The sequence below is a fragment of the Arachis ipaensis genome, chromosome B5 (genome assembly GCF_059453495.1).
Source record: "Arachis ipaensis isolate K30076 ecotype BB chromosome B5, ASM5945349v1, whole genome shotgun sequence".
Lineage (NCBI taxonomy): Eukaryota > Viridiplantae > Streptophyta > Magnoliopsida > Fabales > Fabaceae > Arachis > Arachis ipaensis.
In genome coordinates this window covers 149,712,713-149,735,334 of record NC_142440.1, presented here as the reverse complement: position 1 = coordinate 149,735,334, position 22,622 = coordinate 149,712,713, and the positions used below count along the sequence as shown (strand labels likewise).

The 22,622-nt window shown below is 27.7% G+C and overlaps 1 protein-coding gene and 2 pseudogenes across 1 annotated transcript; all 3 read left to right on the top strand.

Moving 5' to 3' along the window:
• The first annotated feature begins 3,365 nt into the window (after window positions 1–3,365).
• Window positions 3,366–6,591, top strand: LOC107641305 (serpin-ZX pseudogene; annotated as a pseudogene).
• A 5,322-nt stretch (window positions 6,592–11,913) lies between these two features.
• LOC107641304 (cold-responsive protein kinase 1-like) lies at window positions 11,914–13,902 on the top strand (annotated as a pseudogene).
• Window positions 13,902–20,973, top strand: LOC107641303 (serpin-ZX-like). The gene is made up of 4 exons (XM_021124011.2): window positions 13,902–13,998; window positions 16,742–17,220; window positions 17,721–18,110; window positions 20,478–20,973. The coding sequence occupies exons 1-4, from the start codon at window positions 13,902–13,904 to the stop codon at window positions 20,892–20,894; spliced, it is 1,383 nt and encodes a 460-aa protein (XP_020979670.2). The 3' UTR covers window positions 20,895–20,973.
• The last annotated feature ends 1,649 nt before the right edge of the window (window positions 20,974–22,622 follow it).

Sequence of the window (22,622 nt, the reverse complement as noted above, 5' to 3'; positions counted from 1 at the left end):
TTTGTTCCTCACCTTTCATCCGCCACCACCTCGTCCTTGGGTTCTTCGTATGATGCCTTTTCCTCAATTTTCACTCAACGTGAAAATCCATGACGAGCACCCTATGTTGTGTTGTCAAACTCTCTCTCGGGATAATTTTACAATTAATGCAAAATTTTCGGTCGACTCTCCTCAACAAGAAGAAGTCAATTTGAGAGCTTGTCATGCCACTCTTATAGGTTATAAGATGTTCGTCTTTCTTTTTAAAACATGTATTTGTGATGGAAAGATCAAATGTTGAAAAAAAGTCCAAAATAGTTTTACCCTCGGCATTGATCACCCCGAAACCATGGCCTCCGTGAATACTCCAATATCCAGTCACTTCTCTCCCAACATGGCCATTTAAATCTCCTCCTAAGAAAATCTTATCTCCCAAAGGTATGTCTTGAACCAAACTCTCTAGATCCTCCCAAAACTTTATCTTGTGTTGTTCGTCCGAACCCACTTGCGGTGTATAGGCGCTAATCACATGGAAAGCACTTCCCTCCACCACAAGTTTGATAGAGATGATCTGATCTCCCACTCTCTTGACATCCACTACGTCCTTCTTCCACTGCTTATTCACAATTATTCCAACCCCATTCCTATTCTTCACATTTTCTATATACCAAAGTTTGAAACCAGAAGTATCCAACTCCCTAGCCTTCGCACCAACCCACTTTGTTTCTTGTAGGCACATAATGTTAATCTTCCTCCTTGTCATGGTGTCCACCACCTCCATGGATTTTCCTGTTAGAGCGCCTATGTTCCGTGTCCCAAATCTCAACCTTCTGTCCCTCCGACCTTTACCTTTTACTTTGTGAACTAGCTTATTTACTCTCGTCCGTTCACGAAAACGCGAGAAGCCTTACTCATTTAACACTACATCTGGGCACCGATGCAGCGGTTCTTGCTTATTTGACACCGTACTCGAGCCATACAGCATGTTGCTTCCAGGCAACGACCTAGCTTTAGCGCAATAATGTCTTTGATTTATGTCATGGGGATTCGACTATATTTTTATGTTGGTTGTCGAAAACCTAACACAACCCTCCTCCTTTATCCGGGCTTGAGACCGGCTATGTACCGCAAGTGTAACATAGGCGGAGTTTGAATATAAGATAGAATAAATAATAAAAATTTTAATTTATTTTTATTTTTCACATAAAATTTATAATAAAAACTAAAATATAAAAAATATAATTATAAAAATTAATAGTGATAATAAAAAAAATAAAAGAACAAGGTATGTCTTTGTGTAGTGTCTTTGTATTTTTTTTTTATAAAAAAAAGATATAAAATATATTAAATTATTATTCATATTTTACTTGTTAAATATAATTTTATGTTTTTATATTTATATCTAAGTGATCTATTTTTATAAACAAATACAGTTAAAAGACAAGAGGGAAAAAACAACTAAACACAAGAAACTAAGACATTGAACGTAAAAGCAATTTTTATCTATCCTTTTTTATTTGTTTTTTATTTTTTTTTTCTGGAACTCTAATCTACCTATCCCTTTAATGGAATTGAATTGGAGTCCGACATTATGCCAATAAAATTTCAAAAGGTCATCCAAACTTAATAAAATTATTTCTTTAGTTATTCTATATTAATTTTTAATAATTAATTATTGCTATTTTAATATAAGTTTAGAATAGATAAATTAATAATAAAACAATTTATGTATTTTAAATTGATTCCGAGTATAAATTACACAAATATAAATATAAATATATAATAATTGATCTTTCTTTATATGTGTATATTTTATTTAATTATGTAAATCGTTACGAGTTGTAGCGTTTTATCAAATTACGGCATGTATAATAGATTAGGAGCAGAAAATATTAGAGTTAAACTGCTTTGAGTTGAAACAGATGGAAGTTTGGTTTGAAAAGAAAAAATAGTTTATTTATTGGAGATAATAACTACTCTTATTTTGATAATATCACCTATTTTTTTACAAATTCATACAAAATGTAATATAAAAAAACATGTAAAAGATGACATTATTAAATATATGAATTTAATTGATCATTAATTTTTTTATATATAATTTTAAATGAGTGATAGATAAATGATAAGTATGCTTATTACAATGATCAATTAGAAATGATAGATGGTGGTCATATTATTTAATTAATCAATTAAAAATGATAGATAATGAATATATTATTTAATTAATCATTGTAGTTATCATTTGTATTTTTTTATAAGATGTTAGAAAAAAAGTAAAAAATATAAATATAAATCAAATAAATTTTATGTTTTTAATCTAAAACTTAATATATCAAATTGTATAAAATTTGTATTTTCGGATAGTTCGTATGTTTAAATTAGTAAATCATCCAATAATTTTTATAAATTTTATACAGTTTGATATATTATGAAAATATTTTAGATTAAAAAGATAGAATTTATTTGATTTGTATTTGTATTTTTTTATTTTTTTTGCTTTTGAGATCTTAATAAAAAAACAAAAATGATAACTAATGATCAATTAAACAAGATCGATGTTCATTATCTATTGATTAATTAAATAACATAGTCATTATCTACCATTTTTAATTGATCATTATAATTAGCATGTTTACCATGTATGCATCTACTTATTACTTATTTAAAATGATATGTAAAGAAAATTAATCATCAATTAAATTCGTATTTTTGATAACGTCATTTTTTACATGATTTTTTTTGTATTATATATTGAATGAATTTATAAAAAAAAATAACATTATCAAAATAAGAATAACGTTATTATCTCTTATAAAAATGCACACACGTAAATGAATGTCAATTATTGTATTTGTATAATTTGTGCTAGGAGTTGATTTAAATATGTAAATTATCTATACTAATTATTGTTATTTTAATTCTTAGTTGTTGTTATTTTAATACAGACTTAATATCTGATTGTTGTTGTTCTAGTGTCGTTTTAATGCTTAATTGTTACCATTTTATTACAAGTTTAATATTTGATTGATATTTTTATTGTGTCAAATTAAGATATTATTGTAAAATAGACTAATCTGATATTTATTTTTATATTAATTTATGTTTTTTATTATTTTATATTTTTATTTTAGTGAGATTAAATTAACGCGTTCAATCAATAATATCAGTTGAACGCCAAAGAATAATAGCTCAAATGACATAAACTCCTTATACTCAGTTAAGAGGTTGCGGATTCGAGTCTCATATTCTTGAATTTGGTTGAAGAATTAATTTGAATTCTAATAAAAGATCAAGCGAATGGACGCCACTAAAACAGGGATTTAGTTTCGCTACTTATATATATACAGAATCAACTATGCATCATGATTTATTAGTTTCACAAAATGATGCCAAGGAACACACTGAACTATGCCCCCTACGCCGCCGCCGCCGCCGCCATCACCACCAATGCCGCTCCGGTGATCAATCCAGAATTCAGGCTTGCATATCACGTACTACTCTCCAAAAAAACCGGCGGTTACAAGAACGTTGTCTTTTCGCCTTTGTGCATCAAACTCCTTCTTAGCATTGCCGCCGCCGGGTCCAACGGCCCGGTTTGTGACCAACTCCTCTCGTTCCTCCGATCAGAATCCATCAACGATCTCAACTCCGTCGCAGCTCAGCTCTTGTCCTCCGTTCTTGTCGACCGTTCTTCGAGCGGCGGGCCTCACCTCTCTTTCGCGAATGGTGTTTGGGTTCACAAAACCCTATCTCTGAAGCCTTACGTCTCACAAGTTTTGGAGAATACTTACAAGTCCACTTTCGCTTCACTTGATTTCACAAACACGGTAAGTTTTTAGTGGGATTGGAGGACTAATTTGTCTGATATTTTTTTAACAAATTAAAAATCAAAATAAAATATATTTTTTGTATAAAAATACGATTTATTTATTTAGCCACATTTTAAATAAAAACAATACTTTTATAATATATTAAAATCTAATCCTACAATTTATTGTTTAAAAGTAAAAAGAAAAAGACAATTATAACCTTAAAATTGAGATATTTGATTGGTAACTAACACAAAAACCTAGAACAAATTAATATGACTTATCACTTAAATATCACAATTTTATTTTTGACACTCTTAGATCATATTCGATGTCCATAAATTTAAAAAAGAAACTAGTTTATTTGTTTGTGACTTGAAAGGGTGAAGTAGCGAAGGAGATTAACTCATGGGCTGAAAGGGAGACCAAAGGCGTTATTAAGAACTTGATTGATCCTGGTTCAATCCAATCGACGGATTTGATCATGGCTAACGCACTCTACTTCAAAGGATTATGGAAAAACAGTGGCATCTTCAGAGAAACAGGTACACAGGATGGCGACTTTCACCTCTTAGATGGGGGTGGCTCAGTGAAGGTTCCCTTCATGGATGGAAGTCACCGCCAATACGCCATTGCTCATCATTATCAAGATTTCAAGGTCCTCAGTCTTGATTACAAGGAAGCCAGCAGCGAAGATGTCCCCAGAAGGAGGTACACTATGCATATTTTTCTTCCCGATGAAATCAACGGCTTGCCGGCTTTGGTTGAAAAGGTACGTAGCGAATACTTATTTGAGTAAAATATCCTTTTTGGTCTTGTTCAAAGGATAATAAAAATTTAAAAATTTTGGAAAAGCCAAAAAATAAACAAAACCGTTTAATTAAAATCACTTTTTGAATAATATGTTTAAAAATCGCTCATGAAATCACGGAGCACAAACCAAAACCCGATTTTTCATGGAACTCAAACATATTTTGGCTGATTTTTGGCTGATATGCTTTTGGTTCCTAGTTGTTCTCAAAATTTTTAGACCGTTTTCAATAATCCAAATAATATTGGATTAAGTCGTCTGGTTGTCAATGACATAAAGATTTTCAAATTATGAAATATTTTTTGTCTTTTGAATAAATAGTTAAGTACCAAAAAAAAAAAAAACATTTACTATCATTTGAGTGTTGAAAATTTTAATTACATAAAATATTAAGATTTAAAAAAAAATAGTTTAAACAATAAATAACTATATTAAAAATAATTTATAAATAAATTATTTTGTATTTGAGTTTTTAATTAATTTTAAAAATATTTATTTTTAAAAAAATGTGATAAAAATTTTTTTATTATTGAGAGATGTAATTTTTTTTAACTTCTATATACACTCTTAAATAACTTTTAAAAAATTACGATTTTATTTTAAAAATTACTTTTAAAACTTCTTAAACGGATCCTAAGTAGTTTCCTTGAATGTTTTGAAAATTTGTTAACCTAATTCAATCGTTTATTATCGAAAATGATCATTCATTCTTAAAAGTTTTAACACACATTGCTATCAATGCTTCTATAATTCTATTTGCATTCATATGGAAGGGAAGGAAATAAATTTTAAATTAAAGAGCAATTAAATTTTATGCCAAAATTATTTGTTTGATATTTAACGGAGAGAGAATTGATAAAATTGAAAGAATATTGATAGAGTTTTTATCATCGCCTAAAATAGGGGATTTTATAAAGTATCCAAAAATGATTTTTTTTATCATGATTTATTATTTTCTTATTTGACATAATTAAGTATCTTTGAACCCTTTTAACAAATGAGAATTACTAAAACAAAAGTTACGACACGTTTGTGGAAAAAAAAGTTCCGTGAATCTGAAATTTATACTAACTAATTGTGGCTGAATGGCTGATATTCACATTTACCGTAAAAGAGAATATACATGCATTTGATTGTTTTTTAAAGGTAGCCTTAGAAGAATCTTTATTTGTTTGTTCTTTTAATATAACCTTACAAAATTCTTTTTAAGTGAACTGTTGAGAGTTTTTTTTTTTTAAAAAAAGAATTTATAAGAAAAAAAACTAAATCTTATTATTGTTCTTAAATATGTTATCAATTTTGAAAAATATAATTATAACATATTTTAATATAAAAAATATTATTTACACACCAAATAATTTTTAAATAAATTATTATGTATTTATCTGTTAACCATACTATTTATATACAAAAAGTTAGATATCAAATTAGTTATTTTTATATGATACACATTGAAATATAATATATATATTAAAAATAAATTAAACAAAATATGTATTATATATAAATATATGAGAATTAATTTTATAACTGATTTTTGGTGTGATATAACATTTTTTTATATATATTTAGGTGTGTTCTGATTCTGTATCTCTTGCAAGCATGCTCCCGGTCAGTTATATAGATTTAGGTATATTAAAGATCCCAAAATTTAAGCTATCTTTCAAGGTTGAGGCTTCGGCAATGTTAAAGGAGATGGGTTTGGTGTTACCATTCATGAAAGAAGCTTTAATCACTGAAATGGTGGAAGAGAGAGCTGTGTATATTTCCGGAATTATCCAGAAATGCATCATTGAAGTGAACGAAGAAGGGACCAAAGCTGCTGCAGCTACAGCGATAATGTATTCTCCGGGTTCTCCAGCAGGAATAATAAATACGCCTCCTCCTTTTAACTTTATTGCAGACCATCCATTCTTGTTTCTCATCAGAGAAAAGTATAGTGGAACTGTTCTCTTTATTGGTCAAGTGCTCAATCCTCTTGATGAATGATGCCATAGTTATCAATATACCAATGCAAATGCTTAATTGATTAGGCTACCTGTTTTTATTTAAATTTGTTACTTCAATCAATTTTGATGGCTACATGATTTATACTTTTTATGACTTTAAGTATATGGTCTAATTTAATAATGTATATCGTTGATTTAGTTTTTAAAAATGTCTCTTTTGATTAGAATTTTTAATAGTTTAATATTTAAAAATAATATTTTTCAATAATATTAGGTATATATTAAAATCAATTACGAGTATAAAATATATATTAAAACATAAGATATATTTTAAAAATGAATTAAATAATATATATTTTTGTATATAAATATATAATGACTGATTTTAATGTACAAATAGTATTTTTTTAATATTTTTTTTTCAAACTTTATTCTCGTTTCTTTTCCAAATTATAATTTAGTCAATGAATTTATTAAAGAAACAATAAATGAATTTTTTTAGCACAAAGTAGTATTAAAATAAAGATAAAAAGTTCACAACAAACGCTGTAAAGTTTTTCCTTTTAACTGTGAAACTAACTAAAATGAGAAAAGGGTAGAGATAAATATAGCCTGCTCTATTGAAGTCATATACTTTAAGCATATTGGAATCAATGCCACCATCTACAGATTAATTCCCCTCTTACTTCCCCACGTTTTTACAATTTTTTTTTTACCATTAATATTATATCTAGAGATAAATATCTTAAAGTTATTATGCAATAAGATGGCCAAAGATTCAAATAAAAGATATAATTTATTGAAAGAAAAATGTTAGGAAGTCATTAAAATTTATTGGTTTTAGTCATTATTTAGTTATTAATTTAATTTTTTTAATTTATTAATTTAACAACTAGGGTTGACAATCCGTGGCGAATAAAGTAAAATGCAGATAGAATTTTTGTGTGGGTTGAATTAAATCTCAACCATATTCAACCAATCCGCACCTGTATATGTATATATTATATATTTATATAAAAGTATGTTTTAACTGAATGTTGAATAAAAAACTCCTCACTAAATGCAAAAGATCCTTAGCTATTATGAGAAGATTATTAATTGATAATTTTTTTTATATAAAAGTCAGTTCTATTTTAAATTATCATTAAATTATTATAGAATAATATTAAATCTTTTAGTAACCCACTGATAAAATCAGGTGTCCGCAGATTAAGACTAAATAATTATAAACTCTTGACTCCTTCTTCTTTCTCCTCCTCAATTTGATTAGTAAATCTCTCTCTCTCTCTCTCTCTCTCTCTCTCTCTCTAAATGTGTATGTCCAATAAAATACTATCATGAATTGTTATTATTATTATAAGAATAAGCTTTTGAAAGTTACGATAGTGTTTTTAATTAAAATTAAAAACGAATAATTACGATAAGGATCATAATAATGAGATATACGTTTTTGAGTATTTTTAATTTAAATTATTTTTAATCATAGAATTACTAAAATTGGAACATTAGTGATTCGGGTAGATTAATATGGTACATATAAATGGTACATATAAAGATATGACCATTGAATTGAGTCACTCTGAAAATTCTTAATGGTTATAGTTATCGTATATTTGTCAATAGGATATTCTCATGATGAACGTAATATTAGAATTTTTCTTTGACCTGCGACTATCATAGTAATTCATACGTATTTATTATACTTTGATTCCGGACACCTAGTATTCTACGGTGCTAGTTGAATGGATATTAGGTATGATTTAAATATTTGTAAAATTAATGATTAGTCAATATAGAATCTATCAACTATGGTAATGAGTTCGAGCTCTACGATTATAATAAATGAATTAAACAATGCCTTAGCCAAGGGGTTTGAATGAATAAATAAAAAAAATAAATTTCTTAGATCATTCATAATTCATTATAATAATGGTAACATGTTAGAGTTTGATAATCAGACTGTATTTTAAAAATTAGCCAAGAGTTAAAAAGATGGAAGGAGTTATATTTTTGTTTTTCTTGTGTTCTTAGTAAAAATATTATTACTTCGTATTATTGGATCGTTAAGGAGTGTGGCTAGATTCTAACTTTGATTAGTAAATTTAATATGACTAATTTACTACTCGCTTAGTATTGAATTTATGGGATGTCACACTAACGAATTATTTAATTATTATTATTTTGATTTATTCTTAGTAAAGAATTATTTAATTATTATTATTTTGATTATTTCATGATATTAATCAATGGCTAAGAGAAGGAGTTAAATTTTGGCCTCCTTTTTAATCTCTGCTTGTAACTTTGCTTTCTCTAGAGGATACAGGAGAGACTTTTGATTTTGTCTCCTGATACGGTAGGAGATATTTTATTTTTGTCTCCTATAATTCAGAACTAGAAATAGAGAACAGAGAAGAAAGAAGAGAGTGACACACAGATGTATCCTGATTCAGCTACCTAGTACAATGTAGCCTACATCCAGTCTCCATCACAACAATGATGGAATTTCACTATCTTTTCAATAGATTACAATCTCCAATTCTCTTTAGGATTTACCCAATCCTATCTGAGACAAGTTCAAATTCTAATCCAACTTGAACTTGACTAGGACTCAATCCTAGCTTTCAACAGTAAAGTACTAATCCAACTTGTAAGGAAATCCCAACAGGATCATGACACAAAACAGAAATACTTACAAAGGATTTCTACAATAATAACTTAGGTTTTTTCTCCAAGTCTAGCCACTGCTTTTTTTCACTTATTGGCTTTTTCTTACAAACCTCACCATGTTTGCCTTTTCTCCAATGAAACTCAGATAGACTACACTGAAAAAAATTACAAAATAAAAACCATGAAGGAGAAGAATAGGAACAACTCAGGGAGCTATAGAAACCTAAACAAGTGCTCTTTCTCTCTTGTCCTCAATTCTTGGCCGTTCACCCTTATTATAGAAGACGGAAGCTTTCAAGGTGTAAACCAAGTTCAACACTTGGGTTGTCTTCTTCTTCAGCATCAGAACTAGCTGTAGCGTGGTCAGATGTGAGAGAGAGTACATGTAACCTTACCTTTCTCTCTCAACCTTTTTCTTCACGAATCTTGAATCTGGACCGTTGAGCATTGCTTTGACCCCAAGTTTGATTTTCAATTATTGATGAGCCTCTGAGCATATTTGACTTTTCTGTCTTCATTGTTGCTTGAGAGGTGCTCGTAGCTTAGAAGATTTTTTCACGATTTCTCGTTGAAGCACGAAAGGGCAAAAAAATAACTGAATTAATTTATACTATAGTTGATTTCCTGAAACTTCTCATATTAAATAAGAGAATATTAAAATTAAATTCATTTTGATATTTGATTGTCAAATAACACAAAATCCCAGAACAAATCAATATAACTATCACTTAATATCACAACTTTGATATTAGTCGAATAGTGTCAGTTAAGGAGTAAATTATTCCTCCGATGCAAATGCTTAATTGACTGGGTTACCGATTTCTGTTTAAATTGGCTAATTCGATCGATTTTGATAGCTATAGTTTATACTTTTTATGACTTTAAGTATATGGTTTTGAAAGGGATGAGAATAAACAAGAGTTTGTTAAGTTAGTCAATCTAACATATTTCATCCCAAGCAATAACAGACTTCGTCAAAGTAAAAAAGTTGTTATCTCAACCAGTGTATAAATAGCAGCGATTTTAAATAATATGACACACAAAAATACACATAGATGAGATTACACTTTTATTGTCAATACACGCACATATTCTCTCTGTTTTACAATCAGAATCGAACTGCATAGCTTAGTTCTTATAGGGTCTCTCCAGGCTTAATAATGTAAACCGTTGATTTAGTTTCTAAAAATGTCTCTTTTGACCAGAATTTTTAATTGTCAATACTTAAAATTAATATTTTTTAACAATATTAAGTATATATTAAAATCAACTATAAATATAAAATATATGTTAAAACATATTTTTATACACAAATATATAGTAATTTATTTTACTCTACATATAACTTTTTTTGATATTTTTTTCTAAACTTTATTCTTGTTTCTTTTCCAAAATTGTCAATCTCATAAATAAGATAACCAAACGAAATTTATGATTACACAAAAAAAAAGAGTAATATATATAGTTTAGTTATTGATTTGATTAAAAAAAAAATAAAATGAATTTTAGCACAAAATAGTATTAAATAAAAGTGAATACTTTTTTTGGCCTTTAATCACTTTTTTTCTGGGACATATCGCACTCCAGTCATCTTGAAACTCTCAGACAATTCTTGTTTTAGACAGGAATTGGACAATATGACCCATATAACTGATTAGCAGAAGGTTGTTCATATAATGTATAAGTTTAGGAAAAGTATAGGTAATAAATAAGATTTTTGAACAATGTGTAAACAATGTGAATTAATAGGGTTAAAAAAGTAAATTTAATTAGTAGCATTAAATTAAGATGTAGTGTATTTTCATTTGATTAATGGTTGTTTATGTTGTTCAAAATTTTCATTGTCTCCTAGCACTTCCCATAAGTTTACGAATAATGTGGCAAATATAAGCGCCACGTCGTAATGGAAAATTGTTGATAGAGACTAATTGACCCTTTTTCCAAATATTAAACGTCGTCGTGTAGAAACCTTGACAACTCCTCTCCCTGCAATCCCTCAATCCACCTCCTCAGCTCCTACGCAAAAAGATATTCTGCCTTCACTAGCTCCATTAGATCGATGCTATCGGTAACTTGTTCTGCAGTGGGAAATGATTAAAATTCAAAAGCTCCTTTCCTTTCCTGCTGAACAGCTGCATCCTTTTCGATTGATTGTTTCTGTTCTTTCTATTTTTGAACTCTCAAGTCTCAAGTCAACTTCTCATGTTGTTGCCAACATAACATCGAAACACAGTATACTTTGTTTTGTTTTTTGTTTCAAACAAATATAAGTTACCTGTGTATATTTTTCATCACATATTTACCAAGTAGACCAACAAATCCTGCACAAAAAATGCACCATAAGTAGTAAGCAAATCCATTACTTCTGTATCTTCAGATACAAAAAAGGAAAACAAGAAACTCCATCATATCTAGTTAGACAAGGCAAAATAATAGAAGAAAAATATATGGAACAAGAGTTGATCAGTCAAAAAATAAATTATTTAACTAATTTATAATTTTATTTAATTAATTTTATTTATTTTTAATTTATAATATTTGATATTAATTGTTCTTCCCTTCAAATTAAAAAATCTTTGGTACAGTGTTGTGAAAATTGAACCGATTTGGACGGTTGCTGAAAAATCAATGAACTAGTCCCTAGAATCCTAGATCAATCTGGGTTGGTCATAGGACCGAACAAAGAGCGAAATCAATGGGAATTGGTTTGATTCAGATGGTTTTTGCTAAAACTAGTGAACTGAGTCAACTGACAAGTTTGATAAATCCGGATTGGTTCGAAATTTTATTTCAAACCCCACACTGAAAACGGCGTCATTTTCATTAAAAAAAAAAAAAAGGGAAAAAAACCCCAATTTGAACCACCCATCTCCAACCTCACTCTCTCACTTTCACTTTCAATTGAACAGCACAGAGACAGAGCTCTCACCATAGTCAATGCTATAGTCCTTTTCCATTTTCTTCCTTTCTTTTATATTGAATTATGAGTTAATGATTCCATTATAATGCAAGTGCCAATTTTAGGCCTGTTAGGCATTTGGATATTGCAATGAAAAGGCATTACATTCTTAATGAGGCAGTAAAAACATCTTTACATACAGAAACGAAATGTTGATAAGCTTACCATAAATTTAATTTTCTTATACTTATGCACCATAAAAAAGATTAGACTGGTTTTTCAGAGCATCAACTTTGCAAGTTAATCCTTCAGTGAGTATTTATTAACTATTTGACAAAACCTTAAAATGAAAGGCTACCTATAGAATTGATACAAGAAATAATTACATCTTCCATCACCTAATCGTCCCCTCTACAAACCTGGTTGATTTATTTTTTAAAAGTAGAATTGTATAAATTACGATGGCATTGTATATATGATAGCTTACTTAAGCTGAGTCATAGTACTAGTTCAAATCTTTTTGTGTTTTACTAAACACCTATGTTGAACTTTTCTTAGGGAACCTTAAAAGATGGGAGACAAGTAGCAGTGAAGACCTTTCCAGCTGGGTCAAGGCAAGGAGATTAAAACTATATCAAATGTTAAGCATCCAAACCTTGTTGAATTGGTCGGTTGCTGTGTTCAAGGACCTAATCGTATACTAGTCTATGAGTATGTGGAAAATAACAGCCTTGATTGTGCATTACTTGGTAACTTTGAGTAATACTTTGTTGTAAATTATGAAATAAAATACTAAGATTCACATTCTGATGAGAGAATCAAACATGTAACCTTTTCCATCTTTGTTTAGGCACAAGGAGTATAAACATCAGACTAGACTGGAAAAAAAGATCTATTATTTGCATGGGCACTGCAAGGGGTCTTGCATTTCTTCATGAAGAACTTGTGCCACACATCGTGCACAGAGACATCAAAGCCAGCAACATACTACTCGACACAGACTTTAATCCAAAAATAGGAGATTTTGGGTTGGCTAAATTGTTTCCTGATGACATCACTCATATTAGCACAAGAATTGCTGGAACAACGTATGTTATAGTTTGGACTCGTATCATTTTTAAATTCTTGATTTTGTCATAGTCTTAGCTTTGGAGAATTTATACTTGTAAATTATAATGCCTTAAACCTATTATTTTAGGCATTTCCTTCTCTGACTATATGCTTGTGATAGACTTCAATTTTTTGTGTTCATCTATAATGTATTAATGTTCTTCATAAAGGTGAAGCAAAAATGTTAGTTTGTTGCCCCAACCCTCACTGTGTTGTTAATACATTGGGATTTTTCTTATTTATTTTCTTTCTGTCAAGATCTTAAAAAATTTTTCAACCCTCAATTGGACTATGGAAATGGAACTCACCAATATGTTACCCTGTTTTGGTTTCGATTTGCACAGTGGTTACTTGGCGCCTGAATATGCAATTGGTGGCAGAAGCAGTTCAAGGACAATCTGGGGAGACTCATACAAACTCCTCTTGGAATGGGTAAGTGCATAACATCCTGTATTCATGCATTTTATGTTTGCTGATTTTCTATGCGGAACAATTTTGGTTTTGCTGAGGGCACTGGTTAAAGAATCAATAAAAAGGAAGATTCTAAGTTTTTGCCATATCCAATTCATTGAACATTATGTTAAGCAGCTTACCCAAATGGGAGAGTTTCCTGAGGAAGAGGTGATTAGGTACATGAAGGTAGCATTCTTCTGCACACAAGCAGAAGGCCAATGATGTCACAGGTTGTTGATATGTTGTCCAAGAAAACAAAGCTCAATGAGAAGCAACTCACAGCACTAGGTTTCTTCCAAGACTCAGGAGAGTCTTCTGGTGAGTCCACAAGCTATCAGTTTAGCTCTACCCCTGCCAGTTTAGCTATCAGTTTATGTTTCTACATTTATATTTAAGTGACCTATTTTTATAAATAAATGCAGTCAAATAGACAAGAGGAAAGAAATAACTAAACACAAGAAATTAAGACATTGAACGTAAAAGCAATTTTTATCGGATTTGGATTTTCTATATTTTAAATTTAATTTTAGAAGATAAAGTATGATCTATCATTATTTATTTTATAAGTAAAAATAAAAAAATATATGAGAGAAAAAACATTCAATGGTAAGAGATATCACTTTATTATTTAAAGTAAAAATTTAAAATTTAAAAGATTCAAATTTATTTTTTTCTATCTTTTTTTATTTGTATTTTTTATTTGTATTTTTATTTTTATTTTTATCCCTTTAATGGAATGAATGGTTGAATTGGAGTCCGAAAGGACTTTATGCCAATCAAATTTCAAAAGGTAATCCAAACTTAATAAAATTAGTTTTTTAGTTATTTTATATTAATTTTTAATAATTGATTATTGCTGTTTTAATATAAGTTTAGAATAGATAAATTAATACTAAAGCAATTTATGTATTTCAAATTGATTCTGAGAATAAATTACCCAAATATAAATATATAATAGTTAATCTTTTTTTACATGATCAGTATATTTTATCTAACTATATAAATCATTACGAATGGTAGCGTTTTATTTTACGGATTTTTTTTAAACAAAAAAATCAACACAATAAAATGGAATATTTAGAAATTCAAAATTACAATACAAAGTTACAAACACTAAAAAGGAAACTGCTATTTTTATCAAAGTATAGCGGATTACGTGTAGAAAATATCAGAATTAAACCGCTGTAAGTTGAAACAGAGTAAAGTTTTGTTTGAAAAAAAAAATAATTTATTTACCGGAGATAATAACGCTACTTTTATTTTGACAATAACACCGTCCATTTTTTTATAAATTCATATAAAATGTAATGCAAAAAAATTATGTAAATAATGACATTATAAAAAATATAAATTTAATTAATTATTAATTTTTTTATATATAATTTTAAATGAATAATAAGTAAATGGTAAATATGCTAATTATAATGATTAATTAAAAATGATAGATAATAAACATACTATTTAATTAATCATTGTAGTTATCATTTTTATTTTTTATAAGATCTTAGAAATAAAAAAATAAAAAATATAAATATAAATCAAATAAAATTTATATTTTTAATTTAAAACTTAATATATCAAATTGTATAAAATTTACATTTTTGAATAGTTCGTATGTTTGAATTAGTAAATCACCCGATATTTTTTATAAATTTTATACAGTTTGGTATATTAAGAAAATATTTTAGATTAAAAACATAGAGTTTATTTTATTTGTATTTTTATTTTTTAATATTTTTGTTACTTTTGAGATCGGATAAAAAAATAAAAATAATAACTGTAATGATCAATTAAATAGCATGTTTATTATTTATCTATTGATTAATTAAATAACATAGTCATTATCTATCATTTTTAATTAGTTATTACAATTAACATATTTACCTTGCCACGTTTGTGTATGGAAGAAATAATAAAATAATATCGTTTAGGCGTGAACAGCAAAATGACGTTTGTTTCATCTTGTTACGTTATTTTTTCAGTGACAAAAATAAATAGAACGACTAACTTGACTCACATTTTAAAATTTTAGGATATATTTTAAGTCAATTGAATATTAAAAGACTAAATTAATCCAAAATTCAAATTTAAAAAAAAAATTTAAATGTTAACTCGATTAATTCCCCCTTACTTTCCTATGTTCCTAATTTTTTTTAGCCCACTAATATTATATTTAGAGATAAATATCTTAAAGACATCATGTAATAAGATAGCAAGAGATTCAAATAAAAAATATAATTTAATAAAAATAAATGTAGAATTATTTGTACGGATTAATATTTTTGTATTTTATTTTTATTTACAATTATATATATTTGTTAGACATAAATTATACAAAAATATTAGATTTGATATTAAAATAAAAATATAAACAATCAACAAAATTTTAAAATTTATGATCAAAGAAAAAAATAAAAAAAATTGATAAACAATTATTCAAATATTAATGTGATAGTAAATTGAATTAAATAACATAAATTTAAATTAATTAAATTAGATAATTAATATAATAAATTAATTATAATGGTTTGGTTTAAAGTAAGTTAAATAAATAAAAATATCTTATAAATATACTATATAAAAATTATAATACTTTTAAAAATTATCAATTAAAATATAATAAACAAAAAATTAATATAAATTAAAATAAAGTTAGTTCATTTATTAAATCAAATCAAATAATTTAATCAAATAAAATATTAAATAATTAATATTTATCTCACTTAAATTAAATAAATAATTAATTATAATGTTTTTAAGAATTATTAGTTGAAATATGTGTGACCAAAAATTAATATAAATTAAAATAAAATTTATTTATTTATTTTAATTAAATTAAATAATTAATATAATTAATTTGTTATATTTATAATTAATATAATTAAATAAAATATTAAATTAGTTGATCTTTATCTCAATCAAATTAAATAAACGATTAATAATATATAATAGATTCTAACAACTGGCCAAGCAAATCGACGCACTAATATAGGGATTTTGTTTCGCTGCCTATATATATATACATATACTAGAGAATCAACTATGCATCGTGATTGATTAGTTTCACAAAATCATGACAAGGAAAAGGAAATCACTCTCGACGACGCTGCTGCCGCCGCCGCCGCCCCCGACGCCACCACCAAAGATGGTGAAAAAGCAACGGCCGCTCCGGTGATCACTCCTGAATTCAGGCTTGCAAATCACTTACTACTCTCCAAAGAAAGCGGCGGTTACAAGAACGTTGCTTTTTCGCCTTTGTGCATCAAACTCCTTCTTAGCATTGTCGCCGCCGGGTCCAACGGCCCGGTTTGTGACGAACTCCTCTCGTTTCTCCGGTCAGAATCCATCAACGATCTTAATTCCGTAGCAACTCAGCTCTTGTTCTCCGTGTTTGTCGACCGTTCTTCGAGCGGCGGGCCTCACCTCTCTTACGCGAATGGTGTTTGGGTTGACAAAACCCTATCTCTGAAGCCTTCCTTCTCACAAGTTTTGGAGAATACTTACAAGTCCACTTTTGCTTCACTTGATTTCACAAACACGGTAAGTTTTTAGTGGGATTGGAGGACTAATTTTGTCTTTGATGACATTTTTTTAACAAATTAAAAATCAAAGTAAAATATATTTTTAAATACAAATATAAATATAAATATATATGTATATACATATTATTTTTATTTTTGAGAAAAAAATTATTTTATTCATCACTTATATTAAAATTTTAAGCATGCTAATTAAAATTCCTCATTAAATAAATTAGTTATATAAAGAATTTAATTTGGATACAGTGTCATTATAAAATAATTTTTTACTTATGTATGTTACATCAATAAAAATAATTAATTATTTTTATATAAAATATATCTTAAATAAGAAATTATTAAAATTAAACTTATTTTGATATTTGATTGCCAAATAATACAAAATCCCAGAACAAATTAATATGACTATCATTTAAATATCATAACTTTATTTTTGACCCTCTTACATCATATTCGATGTCCATAAATTAAAAAAAAAACTATTTGATGGTGACGTGAAAGGATGAAGTAGCGAAGGAAATTAACTCATGGGTTGAAAGGGAGACGAAAGGCGTTATTAAGAACTTGATTGATCCTGATTCAATCCAATTAACGGATTTGATCATGGCGAACACACTCTACTTTAAAGGATTATGGTGGGACAGCAACACCTTCAGACAAAAAGATACACGGGATGGTGACTTTCATCTCTTAGATGGGAGTTGCTCAGTGAAGGTTCCCTTCATGGATGGAAGTCACCGCCGTTACGCCATTGCTCATCATTATCAAGATTTCAAGGTCCTCAGTCTTGATTACAAGGTAGCCAGCAGCGAAAATGTCCCCAGAAGGAGGTACACCATGCATATTTTTCTTCCCGATGAAATCAACGGCTTGCCTGCTTTGGTTGAAAAGGTACGTAGGCAATACTCATTTGAGTAAAATATCCTTTTTGGTCTTGTTCAAATGTTAATACCCTCCACAATTTATAATTTTTTATACGGTTTTCAATAATTCAAATAATATTGGATTAAGCCTGGTTGAAAGTTAGTTAAAGATTTTCGAATTATGAAAGATTTTTTTTGTCTTTTGAATAAATAGTTAAGTATCCAGAAACGAAAACATTTATTCTTATCATTTTAGTGTTGAATATTTTAACGAGAGTGTTAAAGACCAGTAAATTTTATGATTTGTAGTTATTAATTAGTTATTATTTAATGGTGTAAAATGCTGATGATCCCTAAACTTTCTCTATTTTTATTACATAAAATATTAAGTAGTTTCGTTGAATGTTTTGAAAATTTGTTAAGCTAATTCAATCGTTTATTATCGGAAATGATAATTCATTCTTAAAAGTTTTAACACACACGCTATCAATGCTTCTATTTGCATTCATATGGCAAGGGAAGGAAATAAATTTTAAATAGCAATTAGATTTTATGCCAAAATAATTTGTTTGGTATTTAACGGAGAGAGAATTGATAAAATTGAAGGAATATTGATAGAGTTTTTATCATTGCCTAAAATAGGGGATTTTATAAAGTATCGAAAAGTGATTTTTTTTAATCATTATTTAGATTTTTTTATTTAAATAAAATAAATATATTTAAAAATTGTTTGATTTTTCTAAAGTATTTTCTAAAATATAAATCTTCTGATTCTAATGATATATATATATATATATATATTTTTTAATACTGTGGTTTATATAATATGTTAATCACTGCACCCTAGAATAATTTATGCATTAAAATCTTGTGTTTGTTTTTGTCTCAAAACATTAGACACATTCACAAAGAGACTTCTATTAAATACAGTGATAAACAAAAATTGTCAGAAATTGATAAAATCTTTATTGATTACCTAACAAAATTGTTATTGAAAAAAAATTTTACATGTGCTATATATGTATTAAGTGCTATTTGACCAAAATAGTACTATTCTCACACACATAAAAGATGTGATTCAATTTTCGGCCATAAAGAATCTATTATTCAATTTTAGGATTATTCTAATACTTCATCTTTGGTTTAAAATCTTTTAAATTGAATAAATTAATAAAATAATAAAATAAAAAATTAATTTTTAAAAATAAAATAATAAAATATATTTTATAAAAAGTACAAATTTAATGATATTAATTTTTATTTTATCATTTTAATAATTTTTTTATTTTAAAATATGTAAATTCTTTAATTTTTTTAGATATTGTCCTTAAAATAAAAATAAAATTTTCATACACAATAATTTAATCTTTTAAATGAAATTTTTATTTATTTACTTTAGAAGATAAATTTTTGTTGTAACAAAATTATTTTTTATATTCATTTTTTAAATTAATTAAAAATTTTACTTCTTAAATTTATTAAAAAATTAATATTCTTGAATACAAATTAAAATTATATCTAAATATTTATCAGATTTAGATTTGCACGTAAATCGTACTAGAGTTATGAACTTTAGATTAAGAAACATAACTCGTGTTAGGATGGACGATTTACATACAACTTCCAAAATATATTAGCATATTTTATGTATTATCTAATTCACATCACTTTGAGACGATTTATTTATATATTATATAATGTAAAAAATTAATGTTTAAAAATTCTATTTAAAAGATTTAAGTAAATTTGATCTTTTATTATTTTATTTAAATTAAAAAACCCACTGTGTATTATTTTCTTATTTGACATAATTAAGTATCTTTGAACCCTTTAACACTGAAACAAAAGTTACGACACGTTTAGGGAAAAAAAATTCCGTGAATCTGAAATTTATACTAACTAATTGTGGCTGATATTCACACTTACCCTAAAAGATAATATACATGCAGATAATATACATGCATTTGTTTGTTTTTTAAAGGTAGCCTTAGAAGAATCTTTATTCGTATGTTCTTTCTAATATAACTTTTCGTGAATAGTTGAGAGGTTTTTTTAAAAAAAAATTATAAGAAAAAACTAAATCTTATTATTGCTCTTAAATATGTTATCAATTTTGAAAAATATAATTATAACAAATTTTAATATAAAAAATATTATTTACACACATAAAATAATTTTCAAATAAATTATTATGTATTCATTTGTTAACTATATTACTCATATACAAAAAGTTAGGTACCAAATTAATTACTCTTATATGGTATACATTAAAATATAATATATATATATTATAAATAAATTAAACAACACATATTATATACAAATATATGATAACTGATTTTATAACTGATTTTTTTTGTGTGATATAACATTTTTTTTATGTATATATATATAGGTGTTTTCTGATTCTGTATCTCTTGAAAGCATGCTCCCGTTCAGTAATGTAGATTTAGGTAAACTAAAGATCCCAAGATTTAAGCTATCTTTTAAGGTTGAGGCTTCGCCAATGTTAAAGGAGATGGGTTTGGTGTTACCATTCATGAAAGAAGCTTTAATCACTGAAATTGTGGAAGAGAGAGCTGTGTCTATTTCCGAGATTATCCAGAAATGCATCATTGAAGTGAACGAAGAAGGGACCAAAGCTGCTGCAGCTACAACGATGCATCCTCCTGCGGGTTGTGCAGCACCAAGAAAGAATAAGCCTCCTCCATTTGACTTTATTGCAGACCATCCATTCTTGTTTCTGATCAGAGAACAGTATACTGAAACGGTTCTCTTTGTTGGTCAAGTGCTCAATCCTCTTGATGGATGATGCCATGGTTATCAATATACCAAAAAACTCAAGTTACTAAGTTATATACTGCTTTATTAAGGGAAGATGGAGTGAATTATTTCTTCGATGCAAATGCTTAATTGATTGGGTTATTGGTTTTTATTTAAATTGGCTAATTCGATCAATTTTGACGATAGCTATATGATTTATACTTTTTATGACTTTAAGTATATGGTCTAATTTAATAATGTAGACCGTTGATTTAGTTTCTAAAAATATTTCTTTTGATTCGAATTTTTAATTGTCAATAATTAAAAATAATATTTTTTAATAATATTAGATGTATATTAAAATTAACCATAAATATAAAATATATGCTAAAACATAAAGTATATATTGAAAATGAGTAAAATAACATGTTTTTATACATAAATATAAAGTGATTAGTTTTATTTTAAATATAGCTTTTTTTGATTTTTTTCTCCAAACTTTATTATTGTTTCTTTTCTAAAATTGTATAAAAAAAGGGAGTAATATAATTTAGTTATTATTTTATTCAAGAAATAAATGAATTTTATTACAAAATCTATTCTATTATATAAAAATTGAATTTTTGCATTTAATGATAAAACTGACGTGGCATGTTTTGAGAGTGTTTTTTAATTTATTTTTTTTAACTTATTAAATACAATTCATTACGATAACTTAATTATATCAACTAATTTATTTTATTAGATATTTAAGTATCACATAATTTAATATTATGCATATCAATTAATTGAATATAATTGTTAGAATATGATTAGGATTAATTAGATTAATTAGCATTATTCAACATATCTGAATATTGATTATAAGATATTACACTTTATTATTTCGATTTTCTTCCTTTCTCCTTTTTATACTTTTCTTCTGTGTCATTTTTTTCCTTCTCTTTTGTCAATGCTTTGATACTTTTCTGACTTCACCGATTAGCTCATCCACTACTTACTTATTCTCATGGAGAAATTATATGGTTTACGTTACCTTCCGATAGTTTGTCATCTTTTCACACTTTGTCATTTTTCAACAGTTTTCCAGCAGTTCGCCATCTTTTCAACAGTTTTTCGGTAGTTTGCCACTTTTGCAGCAGTTCCATTTACGTTCTCTTCTGACAATTTTATCTGCATTTTCTTCTGGCAGTTCCGTCTGTACTTTCTTCCGCCAGTTTTATTTGCAATTTATGCATTTTTTTATTGCCCCCATATACAATTGGAGAACTAAACCCTCGTTCTGCTTATTGCCTTCTTCCCCTACCCTCATTTTTGCATTGAGCCTCCGCTTCTTCTCCTACCATCTTCCTTACCAGATACTTTTATATTTCAACTCAATTTTTCGATTTCATCTAAATTCCTTTGAATTCGTTTCAAACACGGTATCTCACCACAACAAAAAACCACTTCTCATCCCTCAAATCCTTCTTCATCCCCCTCCTCCGCCCAAAATTGTCGATGATGTCTGGAAAGACATGATCCTAACCCGCTCTCACAAAGACTCACTTCACTATAATCACCACCCGTTCGAAGAAATGACCCTTGAGGCTTTCCTCTCAGAAAATGCTGTCGTCACTGATGACGACGTCGCTGCTATTGCTCCTCTTCATAATCATCATCTTGTTCCTCATCAGTTCCCGCAGGTGCCCGCCGTTGAAGACTCATCTTCCTCTGCGGCTAAGCCTTTTGCCAATGGGATGCTGCGGTGGCAAGTGAAGTCCCAACACCGTTGTCA

What these genes read in the sequence shown, in the direction of transcription:
- LOC107641303 (XM_021124011.2), top strand. Translation starts at nt 13,902, where the DNA reads ATGTCACAGGTTGTTGATATGTTGTCCAAGAAAACAAAGCTCAATGAG. An exon ending in AGACTCAGGAGAGTCTTCTG is followed by an intron (nt 13,999 to 16,741) that starts GTGAGTCCACAA and finishes GTGATTGATTAG; the next exon opens with TTTCACAAAATCATGACAAG. An exon ending in TGCCTGCTTTGGTTGAAAAG is followed by an intron (nt 18,111 to 20,477) that starts GTACGTAGGCAA and finishes ATATATATATAG; the next exon opens with GTGTTTTCTGATTCTGTATC.